The sequence below is a fragment of the Neovison vison genome, chromosome 10, assembly GCF_020171115.1.
Source record: "Neovison vison isolate M4711 chromosome 10, ASM_NN_V1, whole genome shotgun sequence".
NCBI lineage: Eukaryota > Metazoa > Chordata > Mammalia > Carnivora > Mustelidae > Neogale > Neogale vison.
The window spans coordinates 15,690,952-15,712,193 of NC_058100.1; the positions used below are offsets into that span (position 1 = coordinate 15,690,952).

The window sequence follows — 21,242 nt, forward strand, 5'->3', positions numbered from 1 at the left end:
GGATGTGCACATGGGAAGAACAGGGACAGATGGGAAGTGAACACAAGCTGTAGCCCAGAGATCGGGGATGACAAGAAATGCAGTAAGAGTATCAACCAAGATCATCTCCATAAGGGAAGGAGAAAGGGGGAGCAGAGGAGTGAAAGGGGAAAAAAAGGGATTTTAATGATGACTTTACTAGTCAATAGGGGAGAACACTACATCCCCCAAGGAAAGAATTTAATCCAAAACATGTAAGGTAGACAGTGTTCAAGAAAATCTGAATTTAAGAAGAGGAAAATCTGAGTAACTGAATAAACAAACAAGATAGAACCCAATCTGCAGAATGAACTGTGCCCAAATTTTACAGGATTCTAAAATAGTGAACTTTGGAGTTGGAAATCCACTCAAGAGAGAATAATATAATGTCGAAGAATATATTGGTAAGGACCGTTTTGCCATTTTTAAATTTTCTGCATTTCTTTTTCATATGGCCTTTACTAAACATGGACAAAAAGCATGATCATTAATGAGGTTTATTTAAGAGGGGTGTGTGTGTGTGTGTGTGTGTGTGTGTGTTGCAGCTCTTCACAAATAACAACATAATATGGGAACTAGTCCTCAGCGTAAATTTATGCTATAAAAATTCTCCTTCACACACTTCCTTTACATTTACAATATGAGATTCTTTCTTTCTTTCTTTTTTGTGTGTAAGATACAACCAACGTAAGCAAAACAACTACCGTAATCACCTTTTGTAGGAATCAACCTCTAAAGATCTCGGTGTCAGGCACGCATGAACTTCAACTTGAGAGCTGCAGGTCCTGTTTCTCCATTAGATGGCGGAGGTTTTGAGGCCGGGGCGTTCTGAATACTTCGGCGTTCTGGGGGTCTGAGCTATAAATGTTTATTAAAAGGATCTATAATGAAATCAGTTTTGTTATTTTTTTAATGGTTGCTGGAGTGTGTTGGATGACTGAATGCCGGTTGTTAATCATTAAGTACTCGTGTTACCGAAAGTGTTTGATAGGATTGCCATCTAGGGGCTGGATGGAATTCTCAGCTCTGAAATAAACTGTAATTGAGCAGGTGCCGCTATTGACAATATACATATGTTTTTGCTTTATAGCCCACATGCTTTTCATGTTTCTTATGACAAAAGCTATCTCTAAATGTCCCCCAACAGCCTACCTTTTTTATATATAATCTGTTAGAGGTGATTACTATTTGCTTTGGAGCTTGTGCTTTTTTGGCACCCATTACTGAATATTCTGAACAAAGAGTTTTTCTTTTTTGCATTATTAATCTTGCCCATGTTTGCCCTATTTCTACAGAAAAGGAATCATTTATCAGAAAAGAATGTTTGTAATCGAGACTTGTAGCATCTTCAGATTTAATATTCATTATGGTCATTCTAGTTCTGTGCTATATTTATCTAAAAGACCAATCCAGTGTTGTGGAGAAATAAGTTTTAAATATTAATGATCCAACTTTTAATATTTTAAAAAAGAGAAATTAGTATTTCTATAAAATTTGTTTCAGAGTCTGGTCGCTTAGCAAATGTTTAAATATTAAAAGATTTCAAGAGGTTAGCATGTAATATCATAATGGGACTTATTGAAAGAGGAAAATTGACTTAGAAGTTTTTGATAAATAAAGGAAATTATATTTTCTCTGCTCGTGTTTAACACATAATAAGAGACATTAGACAGGTGAAACTTATAACCAAGAATGTGAGGAAACAGTGTCAAAAATTATTTCTACAAAGTGTTTTGGTTTTGTCTGACCAGTTTTTTAGAAAATGATTCAAATTGACTTTGCCACTTTGTTTTAAGATTTTATTCAAAATGATATTCAGATGTCTCTCAATTAGGAGAATTTCTAGTCATGTAACTTTGTCTGATTTCGGGTATCTACTCTCAGAAATAACTTCCTCTTCTCTCCCTCACGTTCATCCTTTTGTATCCACCAAGAGGAGGACAATTGAAAACTGTCATGTTTAAACATCTAATAAACCAAACCTGATCTTACACACCATGAAGCCATTCAAAACTTCCTCATGATTACTCACATATAGTACACAAAACAAAGTGTATCTGTGTGTCTGGGTGTCTCTGGGTGTCTCTGTGTGTCAGTATGTGTCTCTGGATGTGTGTGTGTGTGTTATCTATACACATATTCATGGTCCACTTGCAGACATATTTGCTATTCATAAACAGACATATCCACCCAGCCCAGATGTAGAAAGAGCACCCTGGGCGCTTTCAAAACATGAAGACTTTTAGTTCCAGCTTTTAGTTATGTAAAATACATTAAATGTTTTCTCCAAGCAGGAAAAAACAAAACAAAACAAAAAACCCCTCTAATCCTATCTTTTTTTTTCCTTTTAAATCAACAAAAACCAAATTCTCAAAGCCTAGCTAACAGTAATTGTTGGTAAGTTTGATGGTTCCAGCTATGATGTTTTTAACAAATGAGACTATTTTCACATTATATATATCACTAGTAGACTTCTCTAAGCATGTTTATTTTTTACAGTTAAGCTTGCTTGTTGTTTTGTTTTCTTATTTCTGTTTTACTGCATCTGTAAGATATAAATACTCACCAAGAGGAGGGAGGAAGACTGGGGAGAATCATATATATATACGGATTGTGCTGGGGATTAACCATTCCAGTTAGACCTCCAAGCCCTTAAGATTATCCCATTCTATGTCATGAAACTTGGTGCCACTGATTTCCACCATGAGCCGGATGCCGCACTCACCTGAAGCACTTTTTTTTTTTTTTTTTAATGTTATGTATCACATCCTTTGGGTTGCAAGCTCTGGAAAGGCAAGGATTCTATCTGATCCCCACTTTGTGTATGTCTGAAATTATACAACATTTGACAGTATATTCCGGTGTAAAGAACAATAAAAAAGCCACATTGTTTTCTTAGTAATTCAAAACTCTGTTGTGATATTTATGCTGCCGTTGCTAATGTACCTTGGTCAGAGAATGACCTTCCAGCAATTGTTAGCAGTTCCTAAAAGGAATCTAACCTGTTAATTTTTGTGCACACAGGGAACAAGCCATCAAGCCCACCTATTTGGGTTAGAACCCTTCACAACATATCACATTGGAATTGTGGCCACAAACCAGGCAGGAGACGTTTCGAGCCCCTGGACTGTGGTTCAAACCCTAGAATCTTCCCCGAGTGGCCTGAGCAACTTTACAGTAGAACAGCAAGAGAACGGCCGGGCGTTGTTGCTACAGTGGTCAGAGCCCCTGAGAACCAATGGTGTGATTAAGGTAACGTCGTCTCTGAATATGAAATCATGTTTGGTGTCCTCCAGATAAATAGATGAGCCCTGACAGGCCATCAGGTCACCGTGGGGAAACACCCTTCACCGTCTGTTTAATCCTCCTTGATAGCTCCTCCAGGCACTTAATCATAGATCAGAGAAAACTAGCTCCCATGTATTATGCTTCCTACGAACCCAACACTGGGCTAAGCGCTCTCCGTGGAGTATCTCATTTAACTTGCGCATCAACCCTACCAGGTAGGTACCACTAAACTTCATGAGGCATATCAAGGCTAAATAATTGCCCAAGCCCCCATTGCAAATGATCGAATCGCAATTTGAAGTCAGGAAGTCACGCCAAAATGGAACTCTGAATGACTCTTCTTATTGCCTCCTGACTTATCCTGCACAGTTATTTGCTTTAGTCCTGCCTAATTTGCACTTTGAGCCGAGCTCATTAAGCAGAAGACAGGAAGCCCCCCCATGTCTGCTAACACCCCCCACCTCCATATGTAGTCGTGAAGAGCAGTCTTACTAAGGTCTGCGTCTCGGGTTTTACCAGTCTGTGAGCACAAATAAGATGGCATTTCTGTTACTAGACTGCATTTTGTTGATTTGAGTGATCACCCACCTGCAAGCCAGTCTTCATCTGCCTTTTGTATACTCGTCCCCAACAGCTGGGGTGACTTACCGGTCAGACTGTGCCTGCCTCTAGTCCTGGACCACCGCTTAAGCCCTGATCAACTGCCTTCCGCAGGCTGGGGCTGCGGGTCCCCTCCTCGACCACTCCTTCTCCAGGTGGTCAAGAGTCCCATATTAACTCCACATAGAACAGTTAAGACTAAGCTGTAACTTTGAAGAAAGCTTCTCTGAAAACCCTACAAGGAAGATGACAGCAGAAATTACCTACAGCAACAAGTTAGAACTGTAACTAGAGCTCACAGGCCAGGCCCATCCTCGAGGGCCTTCAGGTAACAGCCTCACTGCTTAGTACAATGGCAGCCTCTCAGCCAAGCTGCACGCCTGCTATGGGCATCAGAAGCAAGCTACCTTCTACCAGCCGGCCTGCAGGTGACAGTGCCTGACTTCCCCCAGTCTAGGACAGGAGGCTTGAGCCATATGATCCAGAGTCTCAAAATCCAAGCCAATGCCCTAAGATCCCATCAGAGAAAGAGTCTCTCTTCATACCCATCCTTTTGATACCCATTCCCTCCTTTTGTGTGTTTGTTTCCCATTCCAGCGTCTGCCTCTTCTTGGTATGATTGACAATAGGAATATCTCCCCCTTTACTTTCATTTACATTTCACCAAATATTTATTAAGCTTCTACTCAATGCCAGGCATTTATTCAGGAGTGAACAAGACAAGCAAGGTCCTCCCTGCTGTCACACACCTTGTGTGTGTGTGAGAGAGAGAGTGTGTTTGTGTGTACATGCGCACATGAATGGTGGTGGTACAGAGAGGCAAACAAAAAGATAGTACACAAAGAAGAGAATTCCAGGGAAGGATGAACATATAAAAAAATTAAACACAATAATGTAATTATGCCTACTCGGGCTGTTTTAGAATGGATGATCATTTGAATTGACATTTGAGCTGAGCCCTGAATGACAAGACCGAGTCAGTCATGTGAAGATATGAGAACAAAATGTTCCAGACAAACTGAACAGCAAATGCAAGGCCTGAAGCCAGGAATGAACTTGGTGCATTCAGATGAAGGGAAGAAAGCCAGTGTGGTTGAAGTATTGGGGGGTGGGGTGCACAGAGAGAAAGATGAAAATGGCAGATTGGTAGGAAGTAGATTGTGCCCAACCTTGTGGGCTGTGATGAGTTTGGAACTTATTCTAAGTGTGATGAAAAATTACTGAAAGGTTTAGGCAATTAAATAGTATAATCAAATTTATGTTTTTCAAAGTCACTCTTGCTGCTATGTATAAAATGGACTCTAAGAAGACCAGTGGAATTTGGAAGATGCTAACAATTTAAGGTAGAATTGACGGTGGCTTGAATTAGAATGGAAGCTGTGAGGACAGAAGATGTAGGTGAATTGGAGATATATCCAGAAAGCAAAGCTGATAGGATCTGTTAATGGACTGGATGTGAAACAGGAAGGAAAAGGGATATTCAGGCCTTGAGTCATTGACTGAGAAGGCAAGGCCGGGAAGTATACAGGTTTGAAGGGACAAGTAGACAGTTGGAGGTACATGTCTAGAACTCTATTTTTGGAATTCATTAGTATATGAGTGGCATTTAAACCCATGGGTCTAGAGGATATCAGGTATGGAGAGAATATAACTAGAAATGATAAGAGACAGGGCTCAAGCTCTGAGTAATACAGAAATTTGGAGGTCAAGAGGAGGCAGTGGGGCCAGCAAAGGAGACTCAGAAGAGGCAAGTGAGGTAGAAGCACGGGTAGGTGAGTGGGGCATCCCAAAACTGTGGAGAAAGTATGTCTGATGCTGTTGAAAGATCAAGTGGAATGAGGGCAGAGAAGTCATGCTGGACCTGGAAATGAAGTAATCATTGTGACCTTGACAAGAAAATCAAATGGTGAAATGAGAAACCAGGTTGGGACAGCTTGAGGAGAAAATAGCAAGTGAGGAATGAGGACCCCAACTCTTTAAAGAAGCATAGATGAAAAGCAGAGAAACAGGGCAGTCCCTGGGGGACTAGAGTGTCAAGAAATTTTATTTAAAAATCAATGAAAGATACTAGAGTACATTTAAACACTAATGGAAATAGCCCAGTAGAGGAAGATACATTGGTGATGCAAGAGATAATGAGAATGATTGCAGGCATGAAATCTGCAGAAGGAGCGGGTATGGGACCCAGAGCTCAGGTGGGCTCCTCGGGGTAGAGATTCTTCATCCAGAGCACAAGGAAGGAGGGCACACAGTGTAAGTCTGGATTCACTGTGTGCATATCCATAAGATGGATATGGTGAGGATAATACATAACATGGGAATATTCCTTTCTGACTGCTTCTATTTCTCCAGTCGAGTATGTGGTTCTGTCAACAACCACCTATGAGAGACAGAAGGGGGTGATGGCAGTTTGCGAGGAAAGGAGAAAATATTAAAGAATCACTTTGGAAAATGAAAGAGAGAACATGCGGGGGAATGGAATAGGACTACAAGGGGGGAGTTGCCCTCTTAAAATTTAAAGTAAGATATTTAAAGTGAGACCACTCAGCATAGTCAAGTGTTTTTCCCCAAACCCATCTAGAAGCTAAGGTGCAGAGGGAAAGCTAAATTTAATACTAATTAGAGATTTGCTAGGTGAATATGAGGGAGCTCAGGGACTCATAGAGGCTTTCAAGTTGCTTATGGAAGCTAAGCGCTCTTCAGAAAATACACTATTTCCTTCCCTCAGAGGTGTGGTCTTGCCCTAGGAACCCAACCAGAAAAAAAAAATCACATTGAAATACAATAATTCAGCATAAATCGATTTCCCAAAGTCTAGGCTATTTAATCTTAAATAACAAAAAGTATATAAACAGTGCAGTCCAAGTTAAGTTTGCCTGTGGGAATGTTTCAAACTTGATGTGCCTGCCAGAGGATTCTTTTTTTTTTTTTCTTTTCAGTGTTCCAGAATTCATTGTTTATCCACCACATCCAGTGCTCCATGCAATACGTGCCCTCCATAATACCCACCACCAGGCTCACCCAGCCCCTCATGCCCCTCCCCTCCAGTTTCTCAGAGTCCACAGTCTCTCATGATTCATCTCCCCCTCCAATCTCCCTCAACTCACTCTTCCTCTCCATCTCTCCATGTCCTCCATGTTATTCCTTATGCTCCACAAGTAAGCAAAACCATATGTTTGACTCTGCTTGACTTATTTCACTTTGCATAATCTCTTCTAGTCCCATCCATGTTGATACAAAAGTTGGGTATTCATCCTTTCTGATGGAGGCATAATACTCCATAGTATATATGGACCATATCTTCTTTATCCATTTGTCTGTTGAAGGGCGTCTTGGTTCTTTCCACAGTTTGGTGACTGTGGCCATTGCTGCTATGAACATTGGGGTACAGATGCCCTTCTTTTCACTACATCTGTGTCTTTGGAGGAAATACCCAAAAGTGTAATTGCAGGGTCATAGGGAAGCTCTATTTTTAATTTCTTAAGGAATCTCCACACTGTTTTCCAAAGTGGCTGCACCAACTTGCATTCCCACCAACAGTGTGAGAGGGTTCCCCTTTCTCCACACCCTCTCCAACAGACGTTGTTTCCTGTCTTGTTAGTTTTGGCCATTGTAACTGGTGTGAAGTGGTATCTCAATGTGGTTTTGATTTGAATCTCCCTGATGGCTAATGAGGATGAATATATTTTCATGTGTCTGATAGCCATTTGTATGTCTTCTTTGGAGAAGTGTCTGTTCATGTCTTCTGCCCATTTTTTGACATGATTATGTGTTTTGTGTGTGTTTAGTTTGAGGATTTCTTTACAGATCTTGGATATCACTGCTTTATCTGTACTGTCATTTGAAAATATCTTCTCCCATTCTGTGGGTTGGCTCTTTGTTTTGTTGACTGTTTCCTTTGCTGTGCAGAAGCTTTTCATCTTGATCAAGTCCCAAAGTTCATATTCGCTTTTGTTTCCTTTGCCTTTGGAGACATGTCTTGAAAGAAGTTGCTGTCTGCCAGGGTATTCTGAAATACACCCCCGCCCCTCTCGAGGGATGCCATCCTCGGGAGTCACTACCAACCACAGGGATGTATCATATCTCTCAGGTGCATCGAGGCTGGGAAAGGGCAGGAAATCACTATACAAAAACATCTACATTCAAGTTGAGTTACTTCCCATCTTTCACAAAGAATGATGAATAATATGGGATGAAAATTTGCTCTACATTTATATAACAAATGTTCAGATGGTTTTCCCAGAACCGAAGGGTACTTTGCTCCAAAGGAGCAATCCATCCTTCCATGGCCTGCAAGAGAAAACAGCATGGTTTATTCCATCTTCTAGTCATTCCAAGTTTGAATCTATATTTGTGTAAATATGTAGAACACATATATGCATATATGTGTATGTATGTGTGCCCATGCATAGATATACAGACATTTTCAGCCCTGACACCCTGGTACAAATTGTTAAGTAATATAATTCAACTTCCCAGTAAATGCTATAAAGAGATAGACAATGTAGATAGACAACTTACCCCACTCAGAATGAAATCCAAAGTGGTCATCATCTATAAAACAGGGGATATGAATACGGCTCCTTACCTTTAAAAAAATAAGAATAGGAGGAAACGTATTTGACTTTTTAAGTCAAAGAATCAGCTTCAATAGTCTTTAGCTTTTAGATATGTGCTTATATGATATCCAACCTTAAAAAAAAAAAAGGCAAAGGGAACCATTGTTCTTCTTTTTGTGGACTTTTCATTAACTAGAAAAGATCACATTCCCAAAATTAATATCAGAATGTTTCATCTGGATTAGGACCATCAAGATGAGGAATAGGAGGGAGAGAAGGTTAAAAGGGACAAAACAGCTACACCAAGAAATCATATGCTGCACATTATTTTCCCTCTGCTTCTGTGCTTCCTGCAGACCTACAACATCTTCAGTGAGGGTATCCTGGAGTACGCTGGCTTGAATCGTCAGTTTCTCTTCCGACGCCTGGTCCCTTTCAGCCTCTACACGCTGACCCTGGAGGCCTGTACCAACGCGGGCTGTGCACACTCAGTGCCCCAGCCCCTGTGGACAGAGGAAGCCCCTCCCCACTCTCAGTTAGCGCCTACGATCCGGTCTGTGGGGTCCACCAGCATTGAGCTGAGCTGGTCTGAGCCTCTCCACCCACACGGAAAGATAATTCGCTATGAAGTCATTCGCAGGTGCTTCAAGGGAAAAGCTTGGGGAAATCAGACAATCCAGGCCGATGAGAAAATTGTTTTCACAGAATATGATACTGAAAGGAACACATTTATGTATAATGACACTGGTTTGCAGCCATGGACGCAGTGTGAATATAAAATCCACACTTGGAATTCAGCAGGCCATACCTGTAGCTCTTGGCAAGTAGTAAGGACAATGCAGGCACCTCCAGAAGGTCTTTCTCCACCTGAGGTAGCCTATGTATCTATGAATCCCCCAAGACTGCTGATTTCCTGGATCCCCCCCGAACAGTCCAATGGTATTATCCAGTCATACAAACTTCAGAGGAATGGAGTGCTCTATCCTTTCAGCTTTGATGCTGTGACTTTCAATTATACGGACAAAGAGCTGCTTCCGTTTTCTACCTACATTTATGCCCTCATAGCCTGCTCGGCGGGAGGCTGCTCCACCAGCAAACCCACCAGCATCACAACGCCCGAGGCTGCCCCAGCAGGAGTCAGCCCTCCAGCTCTCTGGACCCTCAGCGCTACTCAGATAAATGTATCGTGGTCACCACCGTCAGTTCCAAATGGAAAAATCACTAAATATTTGCTTAAATTGGACGGTAAGGAGTACCTTGCTGGGCAGAACCTGTCTCTGCTGGTTTCTGACCTCCAACCTTATACTCAGTATAACTTCTCCCTGGAAGCCTGCACGAACGGAGGTTGCGCAGAGAGTGCGCCAAGATCAGCCTGGACCCTGGAGGCCCCACCGCAAGACATGGAGCCTCCAAAATTGCAAGTCACAGGCTCAGAATCCATAGAAATCACCTGGAAACCTCCCAGAAACCCAAACGGCCAGATAAGAAGTTATGAACTTAGACGGGATGGCACCATTGTCTATACTGGCCTGGAAACCCGCTACCACGATTTCATTCTCACCCCAGGCGTGGAGTATGGCTACACAGTGACTGCCAACAACAGCCAAGGGGGTGTTTTGAGTCCACTTGTCAAAGACAGAACCAGCCCCTCAGCACCTTCAGGGGTAGAACCTCCAAAATTGAAGGCAAAGGGCCCGCAAGAGATTTTAGTGAACTGGGACGCTCCGGTGAGGACAAATGGCGATATCGTCCATTATACCCTCTTTATCCGAGAGCTGTTTGAAAAAGAAACAAAAATCATACACATCAATAAAAGTCATACTTCTTTTGACACGCAGTCACTCGTAGTAGACCAGCTGAAGCCATTTCACAGGTAAGTGGTCAACTCAGATTCGGTAAGAATAAGCCACTGTGCTTTCTATAGCATGAGCCCGCAGTCCGTTCAAAAGAAAACTCTAGAAACAAGTTGGGGGATGTCTCCAACCCACAACCACTTAACCATTGACAGTGGACTAAACACGGTCAAAACTTGCTTGCGTAACTCCTAGAGAGCAAAATTCTCGCAGGTGACAGCCTGAAAGTCAGTTTTTCAGAAATGTTTGCAGTTCACCACCATGTCGGGAACACGTTGCAGAGATGGGCCCCTTCCCTGAGTCTAGTCCCTCCTGAAAACATCCAGGCCCCTGGACAGTTGTGAGAACCCGGATGGTATCATCCGATCCAGGCATTGAAAAAAAGTAGGTTATTATTGTAAAGGGGAAGAAAGTACCAGTATGAGCTCTTACTAGCCAGAGTTGGACTGACCCAAATTTTGTTTGGGGGAGAGCCTGCTTACTGAATCCTGCACTTCCTCCAGGGATAATAAGACTCATCAGACTCTATTTCCCCAACCCCTTAGGATTCCCCCAGCTCTGATCTCATGACTTTCCAGGATGGTGCCGATTTGCTCCGTCTTGTTTCTCAACGGTCCCCTTGGGGCTCTCACATGGATATGTGCTGCTCTTCCTACGAAGGAACCTTACCACTGGCCCTTTTCCTCTAGCTTGAAGAATTACTTGGCATTTTTCCCTATCACATTTTAAGTAACTTACATCCCCAGCGAGAAGAGTAATAAAAGACATTTTATGCTTAAAATTTAGTAAAATGAACAGAACCACTTAAAAAAAATTAAAGGCTGAAAGAGTGTTGATTTCCAACCACCACTGGTAAAATTCAGCTATTATTGTAATCTACTGATGTGTAGATTGGATCCCTCCTATAATTATCTCTGATATATAGCGCTGTTTAAATGAAACATTCATGGTCTTATGCATCTACTCATGACAATTATTTAAGGTCGCATTAAATATTAAACAATAATTAAAACTTCCGCAGGTATCCTTCATAGCTAATCCACATACCGTGTGAGTTGCCTTTTATCTTACTCTGATTTGGGGCATTAAAAAAAAGACCCAGGTTAGCTGCAGAGCTGTGCATTTTATACTGGCTTCCTCTTTACCTGACTGGTACCTGCAAATTTGAAAAAATCGTATCAGCTTGCTCCCCTTTGAAATTCTTAGCCAAAAAGGTTTCTAAAGAAAAAGGTTTCCAGGTGTGAAAGAAGCACTTTTCACAGGCTGGGGTGGGAGGAATTTGATCATCTGATAAACCTAACAATGATACTTAAGGCGACAAGAGATGTCTCTGCACTCTCCATTCTCATTTAAGAGGTAAGTGACATTCGTGACTTGAAACAACACATCACTTCTATATGAAGTAGGGGTTCATGTAGTTTGGGGTTTTTCTAGCAGCTTAATGCTTATTGAATACTGCAAATTAGTGTGTCCTCCTGGAGGTAACTCCAGGAGGTCAGTAGGAAGGAGGAACATGGGAATACTCAAGGAGCAAAAGGAATGTGAGCCAGAATTTTAAAACTACCACAGATGATCCAGAAAACAAATAATCTATGTAGGGAAAATTGAAATGGGCTTCCCAGAATTGGTTAGGAGTCAGCGCCGTAACACACAGATGCACCGATGCGCCCGTAAACCAGTAGTCCCCTCACAGCGGAGATGAGCAGCGGAGGAGCGGACAGGAGGGAGAAGCAGAAAAAGGGAAAGATGCCACAAAAGAAGAAAGATGTGTAATTAAGAAGGGGAAGGGGGAAAAAGAAGAGGGCAGGGGGAAAAGAAAGGAAGCAAGGAAGAGAACAGAAAGCAGCGCTAAGAGGAGGGAAAGCAGAAAAGAGAAGAGGAAAAGCTGGAACCAAAGCTGGTGAAGATAGAAAAAAAAAAAAAAAAAGTGGCTGCAGCTGGAGGGAAGCTCAAGGTGTCATAAAATCCGTGGGGCCTGGGAGCTGAGGGAATAAAGCACTTAGGTGCCGCTGTAGGCACTTAATACTAACACAAGCCCCTCTTGTTGGAAAGGGTAAGTCCCAGCTATGCAAATAGACCTTTCCAGGTGGCAGGAGACCAACTATGAGGCAAAACATAATGGATTGGTTGAGTTTAACTGGCTGGTGATAAGGTGTCTCCATGATTGATAATCTAGCATGTAGCTGGGTTAACTTTGGCCCCAAAAGGTCTTTGTGTGGTGTAAGAGAGCCTGTTTTAAGATGTCAGGTATCAGGTGAGGGGATTTATTACCACTGAGACCTTAACTCCATGATGTTCCTTCATGACCTGGAAACATTCCTGGGGAATCACTTAGCTCCGGCTGCAGAGGCAGAAAGAGCCCAGGGCTACGGAGAACAGGTTCATGCCCCCCAAAGGTCTGCATTCTTCATCGTTGTGTTAAGTAATTCTGCAGAATACCAGAATTTTTTATGTTGGAGAGAACCTTGAAAGTGAATGTATTCCTTACATTCCTGTTACAGGGAAGAATCGTGGCCACCCTCTCCAGACAGTTGAGAATTTTTGTTTTAGTTTGGGAAGCCAGGAGGATTTAACATGTTCTCACATTTTTATAGAAAGAGGACATTGTTGCTCTTTAAAAGGATGAGCTGTAGATAAGAATAAATGTAAACAGATTAGTCTTTTTTTTTTTTTTCTGAGAAAGTCTTGTAAATATTCCTCCCTTGAAAACCTGTTTTGCCAATAATGGGTAATTTCGCCCTTGTGTCCTGAAGGTATGAAGTTCGAATTCAAGCCTGCACCATGCTGGGGTGTGCGTCAAGTGACTGGGCGTCCCTACAGACCCCTGAGGTTGCGCCTCTGATGCAGCTCCCGCCACATCTAGACGTACGGATGGCCCCGGGGGGGTTCCGGCCCATAGTCGCCCTTTCGTGGACCGGACCACTTCAGCCAAATGGAAAAGTTTTATATTATGAGCTGTACAGAAGACAAAGAACAACTCAACCTGGGAAATCAAACCCAGTGCTCGCCTATAACGGAAGCTCAAACTCTTTTACGGATTCCGAACTATTGCCTTTCACAGAATATGAGTATCAGGTAAGAAATGTGTATTATCAACTATTCACACTGAGATTATAGGCACATATCAGCCCCTGCCTGTAAAAATGCCTTGCAATTTGAAAAACCACTTAAAGAAACACGGGGCTTAAGGAATTCAATAATATCCTCTAAAAATTTTTAAGCAGTAAATGAGTAAATGAGGAAAGACCATATTCATTTGCCTTCTTCATTTTCTTGGTTCTTGAACCATGTGATATATGCTTGTTCTTCCTATGTAAATTTCAGGTGAGGTATTTGCATTCCTTATTAATGAAGTGATTTCTACCATTAAGCATCCCTCCGTCAGTGTTGCCTTGGCAGGAAACACTCCTTGTTAAAAAATAATCACTTTTTGAAAATAACTCCTTAATTATACCAAGATAAAATAAAACCCAGTGGCAAGTATCTTCACTCCTGTGCTCAAGAAAGATATGGAGTGTTGGAGAAATGTCTACCGGAAAACAACAAACCTGTGCACGGGGGTGAAGCAAGTTTTGTATGAGAGCAGTCTAAAAAATAGGATTTTGCATATGCCTAAAATGCCATGAATTAAGAAAAATATTCTGAAAATATTTTGAACCCCTTAGAGGACTTCTGTTAAGTTTACTTCGTTTTGCTCTCGGAATGTTTTTTATTTTTCTTATGATAGCAACTCCATTTCTGGGGGGAGGGAGGTTAGGGGGGTGATTCCTCCACCCCTTGCTCAGGTTTGGGGGGGGAGTGTCGGTCACTGAATGTGTCAGGCTCTCTCTTAACCGGGGAGTAGGCACAGAAGCCTACTCATGTTCTCACATGTTCTACATGTTCTCACATTTTTATAGAAAGAGGACATTGTTGCTCTTTAAAAGGATGAGCTGTAGATAAGAATAAATATAAACGGATTTGTCTTTGATCCGTTAACATCTACCTCTCATACTCGCCCGGAGGTTCACCTTCTGCGCAGTGACTCAAAATTTTAAAAGGCAGAGATGAGAAGTCCTGATAAAATATCCCTAACCTCAATCCAAAAGATTTCTTACCCCTGCTATTTCCAGGCATGGTTCTTCAGCCATTCTCTTAATCCCACGCGCTCCCAATAAACTTCCTTGTGCATAAGTCAGAACCAGTTTCTCTTGCTTGCAGTCAGAAGCTTGCTGATGGAGACAAGCCCTAAGTGCCAGGCTCCATGCCAAGGGCAATTTTCTAAAAGAGGAAACTGAACCTCGAAAAGCTCACCATAACCAGAAAGAATAAAATCATGAAGTCACCAGAAATATGTTGAGCTGATCAATGAGTGCAGTGATTGTAAGTGTTAGAAGAGTATATTTTGGGCCAATAATGTGTGAGACAAATTACCCAAGGAAGTTAGTAAAAATTGAGAATATAAAAAGATTCTTGAATGGTTTGGAGAAATACACAGATATGTATCCGTAATCCCTTCTCTCTGTTTCCAAATCTTTAAGTTTTTTCTAGGTTCAGCACAACTCATATGGCAGCAAAATGCAATCTGAACATTTATAGCATTTATTTATGCCATGTAATGTGACTATGTCTTGCTACAGAAATGTTGTATTTTACTATCCGATCATTCTGAGGATATTACAAAATATACAGTATAGGTATTTTACTACCTTTGTAAAATCTGGAAAAAAAAATTATTTAAAAACACATCAGGCCCCAAAGGTTTAGGGAAAAGATGTGGTTCATGTCATAAACAAACAAAATACCTATTGATACCACAGTTGGAAACAAAATAATATTAGAAACAGCCAGAATTTTGTTCTTTTCTCTTCATCTTTACTTAAAAAGTGTCAAATTATCAAAGATTCCTCTATTCTCAATGATCTATTCTCCCTTATGAATAAAAGCACATCTTTGTGACAGAGCAGAATGGAATCAGCAAGTAATCTTTGACTTCTAGTTAGATGAAACTAAATGGCCCATAGATCCTGAAAGCAAACCAGCGGTTATAGCTTCTTTGGCATTTTGTTGTGCCATTGGGTTCAGTAATTGGCCAGATGATCCACTGAAGTCTTAATGCCAGTTTTTTAAGGCATGGTAAACCTCACCCATCTGTCTTAGCTCTAGTGCGTTCTCTTACCCAGAGCCAAGGACAAGCAGGAACCCAGGGACCCCCGATTCAGAGGAGAGTTGACCTCAGCCTGTTCTGTTTCTTCTGTAACTCCCTCAGCTCTGGGTCATGCTTCTCCTCCAAACTCATTCCCCCCTGGACGTATTTAATGGGGTTTCCATAACAAACTGAGCTCAGATTTGCGCTTATTAGCTAATCCTACCTTGTTACAAAATAAGAAGCCAGAAGGTAAAATCTAGCCTATCTGCCCAAAGCCTGGTTCTTATAGGAAATATTTTGAGAAGTATAGAATAAATGCTGAAATAAATGTACGAAAATATCAGATGTATTTAGCCTGTGGAGCTGCAGAGTCTGTATAGACCCTGACTCATCTTACAGAAGCCATTTAGGAAGTAATGTACTAAAAGAATTGATTTTCCCTTTTACAAAAGAACGTTTTGCCATTGAGATGAATTTGCTTTACTCTCAAAGCTGTAGGAGGGTACTTCATCGGCAAGCTGCCTTTCAGAAAATACTTTCATGGTCCTGGAGGCGTTGGTTCACCCAACATCTGTCAATGATTTGACCCTTCTGCAGAGGATTTTTATTTTTGAGGTAACTTCTATTTCTGAGAATCAAACCAGAGAACTGAAAAACTGCCCAGAGGTATGGACCTGTTAATCAAAGGGTGGCGATGATCTGTAGTTGGGTAGGTGGTCTTTCACGTGGCGCGCCCTGAAGGTGTCAGACGCTACTGTCCACCACACTCTTCCATGACCCCATACCACTATCCTCATTTCTGGTTTGGAGCTAAGTCATCGAAGACAGCTGCCAAAATTTATAATGCGGGAGAGACCAAGACAGCACTTCCTAGTGTAAGTTCACCCATCACTGGACAGACGGAGCTCTGGGCGTGATAGAGCTTTGGGAGAAAAGCTACCGAGTGGATGAGTTCTGATGGACAGAAGGGACAGGAACTATGTGGAGAAAGGGATTCTTACTGAACGAAAGGGGAATCCTTCACTCCGGGAGACCTTGGAGGGTGAAGTCCAGCCAGTGTCACTTACCTGACAACGGGTCATAGACCCAGCTTGGTAACCGTCACGTTTGAAAGTGGACCAAAGCCATGTGATATTATAGGCACCTTCTAAGTTTTCAATAATTCCTCAATATTGAACATCTTAAATGTACTGGCTCCAAGTGTTTCCTGTACAAGAGCAGGTTCAAAGTGCAGATTCCAAAGGGTGAGGTTGGGGATTCCCAGCAATCTGTATTTTCCACAAGCAGCTTTGATGATCCACAGCCCTTTCTTTTTTTTTTCCCTAATTTTGAGAAATACTGCCGCAGAGGATACAGCATTGTTGCTCTGTGACTTAAGCCGGATTTTCAGGTGGTGATTTCCAAATTCAGTGGCTCTCAGCCCTGGCTGCACATTAGAATCCCCCCGGGGAACTTTAACCACGTTCCCTATGCCCTGGCCCCGGCCCCCTGTAGTTCTGATTCTGAAATGGGTCCAGGGATCAGTGCGTTTCAAAAGGTCCCCAGGTGATTCTAATGTGCAGCCAGAGCACATAATCACAGTCCTAAACCATCATAAAACCATTGCCTAAATAAGTGAACCCAGGTCCCCACAAGCGCCTCATTTACATGCTGATAATTGATGACCAACCTATTTACCTTGCTGTACCCATGACTTCCCTAAACAAGAGTCCTATTGTTTTAGTATGAAACTGAAGGGTGCGGGGGAGCAGAATATATTATCTGCAAAGTTCATGTCTCAGTTATTCAAGTAATTTCTTTTACTCTTCCTCATGGATTTTGTCTGATTTCTGATGGCATTTTCTTTTGCTTTGTTTCTCACTTGGGAGACCTGGCCTTGGTAGTAAAAGTTATAACATTCACCACCACTTAGAATGGGATTATTCTAATTGGATTCGTTTCGACGCAGCTTCCAGAGATTCTGAAGGATCAGCTTTAATAAGAACAGTAAGATCTGAAATAGAAATTATAAAAATTTGGAAGTGCCTTTTTGTGTTTCACGAGATGGATGTGGTGTCTTTGCAGAAGCACACCCTACGAGTCTCATTAGAGAACAAGCGTTCTCAGTGATTTGCAAACACAATTTGGTTTACCAAAACCGAATCCTCAAAAACACTGTCAATGCATGATTCACACATAAATGAGATGCATTTTTACAAAATTACAAAATGCAATTTACCAAAATTCTTCGGTGCACGGATCTTTTCCTTTACCTGGAGATTACAGGCTTCCTGTTCAACAGAATAGTTACAAAATCCAATGTGATACTTTCCATAGACAATACTCGTTTCTATCCTCAATGCTTTCACAATCGGGCTGTCCTCATCTATACGGTGTAAACCTCATCTATACGGTGTAAACCTCCGAATTCTGTGTGGGGAAGTCCTTAATTGTTCAGCATGAAAATAAGCCAACAGTCTCTGCACGGGCTTGGGAGAGGGGCCTGGGTGTGAGTCCGCTCCATAAGCAGCTCAGTTTTTCCCTGCAGGGAGGGAGCTGCAGCGGATGCGCCCCTCCCAATAATCATGCATTCATATTCATACTCTCGCTTAAGGCAATGACTCACCGAGGATTTGCTAGGGCCTGCCATGGCTCCCCCTTTCACCGGATCTTGCTGTCAGTGACTTAATTAGTTTTCCTGAAAATTCCCCCACTTTGACAGCTTTTTGCAATAAGCACCCACGCTCACACGATCTCCGAAGACTGGAAGGCTTCCAGGGCCTCGTAACTGGGTGACTGAGAAGTGACAGGTCAGCCTCAGAGGAAACCCTATGACTCACTCCGCGTGGGGCTGATCTCAGGGCTGGTGCTGCGGGGGGCCACACAGGATGGCAGCTGCCCGCTGCTTTCCAACACAATTTCAGGCTCCAGACAGTTCGGCCTGAAAATTTATTTCGAAGAGGATGGAAGGAAAGGCTGAGAAGGAGACAGACCCTCACCGTTCTTGCCAAAAACATCCTTGTGAGGACTGCAGGACTGCAGGAGGGGATGTTGGGGACTTCTCTGTGCACCCCACAAGCTGTGGGTAATGAGCTGGAAGAGAGATAGACAAAGGACAGCAGCTTTGAGTCCTTCTCTCACTACATAGTATCCTTGAGCAAAACAACCTCTCCCAGTGGTTTCTCCCTGTGTTTAAATGGAAGGTCTCCCCAGTTCTGAATTCTAGGAGCCTCCGTGGGGGTGATCTACAACCATACACTGTAGAAAATTCTAATCAAACTTCAGCTTCTCTTCATTGAATCTATAATTTGTAAAACCTGGCAGAATGCATTCTGATCCTAAGTAATTTGATTTTCTGATAGTGTTTAGCTTTAACTGGTATCAAAGCAAGTGAGTATATGAGACCAGCTTCAGTGGAAATATCAGTAGTGGTGTTTCCTAATGAAACCCAATTTATTTATTAACTAATAAATGTATTTAATAAATTACATATATCATAAAATATCATTGTCAACTAATAGTATTTTTCTTGCTTACTGCATATAAGAGTCCCATTTGGGTTCTTGAGAAAACCTATATCATCAATAAGGTATCGTGACTATTTTTACTGCAAGTGATAGAAAGCCAACTTAAACCAAAAGGAAATGTTTCTGCTCGCCTATTGGGAAAGGGACAGAAGACATTCTTTTTTTTTCTTTTCTTTTTTTTCCTTAAAGATTTTACTTATTTATTTGACAGACAGAGATCACAAGTAGGCAGAGACAGGCAAAGAGAGGAGGAAGCAGGCTCCCTGTGGAGGAGAGAGCCCGATGTAGGGCTCAATGTAGGGCTTGATCCGAGGACCCTGGGATCATGACCTGAGCCAAAGGCAGAGGCTTTAACCCACTGAGCCACCCAGGTGCCCCAGGACAGAAGACATTCTTTGAAACCAAGGAAAAGTTTCAAACTCCAAGCCTCCACAGGATCCTTAAGTATAGGACTCAAAGCTGTCAGATTCATTCTTTCTCTCCTTCCTCCATCTCGGATTGTCTCCATTTGGCTTCATTCCCCACCAGACTCTCTCTGGACGCTGGAGAAATTCACTCATGACACTACCTGATCAAACCTTCTCGGTGCCTTGGATTCCTTGTCTTTGAAGTGTGGATTGCAGCACATTGAACTCACGGGCTTGCTTTGAGATTGAATGAGTTGATATGTAAATATACTTCGGACAATGCCTCACACGTATGAACTACTCACCCAGTGCAAGTCTGATAGTTATTATTATTCTTACTCTCCCACCTCCAAGTGGAAAGAGGACTTCTCTCTCTCTAGTATTCGTAAGCCAACCAAGAGCCAGACTCTCACAAACCAGCTAACACCTTCTAGTCCTGTGACCAAGAGAACAGAGGACTTTGATCAAATAGGCCTGGTCATAGCCCCCCCACCCCCCCACCCCATCCTACAGCTGAGGTTTTGTGGGAAACAATGTCATCCAGAAACAAGAGCTGCCCCAGCACATGACGCACACCAACCAGGCTACTATGAAAGAGTCACAATTCCTGGGCTTTTTCCCCTTAGATACTCATAGCCAGCAGAGGAATCTGAGTGACAGATCACACAGCTTGGCCAAGGCACTTAATTTCTCATAGCCTCACTTAAAAAAAAAAAAAATAGGTGTGGTAAAAGAACTGAGAGATCTTATATGTCTAGCTGGATGCCTGCTGCATAGTAGGGCCACCTCCCCCCTCTACCCTCAGCCCCTACTACATTTAAAAAAAAAAAAAACGGATGTACTTTCTTCTAAGACAAAAAAGAGCCAGGCTAAGAAAATTCTTATGTCTCTCTCAGTGAGTCACTAATAAAATGCTAGAAACCAAGAGCTCAGTGGGTTCTGAAGGTGTGATGTCCCTTCAGTCAGGTGGTCCAATCTTCTGTGTCCTTGACATTTCTCTTCTCAGGACAAAAATATCTTCCCACATACCCATGACTAAGATTCCTTCTAACTCTGAGTCTACGCGGTTATGACTATCTACTCAATTCAGATGGCTTGTGTTCTGTTGCTGTCCCCTTTATCCCATCCCGTTCTTAAGTGTTTTCTGTGCCACTTTTAGAGAAAATGTATTAAGCATGTTTTCTGTTTGGTTTTGGACTTGCATTTAATTAGGTATTAATCTCGCTAACGTATTTCTGACCAGCATGGAAGCTTTTGTTTGGTTAGTCTCTCCCACAAGAGCTAAGCTGCTCCCACCCCCAAGTCCCACAGCTCAAGGTATTAAATGATTTATTGATATTGTCTGTCTCAAACAGTGCATTTGTTTCTAAAACTTTAAAGCCAAAGTGCTACCGCTTAGACTAAAGGCCATCAGGACACTTCCATGAATAGAAATCAGAATTCTGCCACCAGATCAGGGACGGTGTCTTTTTTTTTGCCAACAGGTTTTTTGTTCCAATAGTAGATCATTTCTACCTACGTGTGTGTGTGCACACTCAGGAGCATGCTGGAGTTCACATGTGTGCATTTCTTTTCATTCTTTTTCTCTCTCATGGCATCCCTTAGGATTCATTCTTCAGCTGCAGTTGTTGGCAATCTTTACATTGCCTTTGAGACAAGTCGTTCATCTGACGATGCCTTGGTAGTCACCCTCACACTGATGCAATCCAAATTCATATTTCACTGAAGTCAATATTGATTCTCCTATCTTTGTGTTGGAAGCTTGCTTTCTGGGTATAAAATATTAAATGCAACCAAATTTTCTCTGACTGAAGGGAGATAATATGTAATTCCATCCTGCCCTCATGGCTCTCCACCAACAGTGAGATGACCATGAAAATCAG

General features: G+C 42.1%; 1 protein-coding gene across 1 annotated transcript in view; it reads left to right on the forward strand.

Annotated features, from left to right (window-relative positions):
• Positions 1-21,242, forward strand: part of USH2A (usherin) — a 689,941-nt gene that overhangs the window by 633,978 nt on the left and 34,721 nt on the right. The window contains exons 61-63 of the mRNA XM_044266844.1: positions 3,043-3,270; positions 8,822-10,338; positions 13,072-13,393. Coding sequence (XP_044122779.1) covers positions 3,043-3,270; positions 8,822-10,338; positions 13,072-13,393 — 2,067 coding nt within the window. The remainder of the gene's footprint in view (positions 1-3,042; positions 3,271-8,821; positions 10,339-13,071; positions 13,394-21,242) is intronic.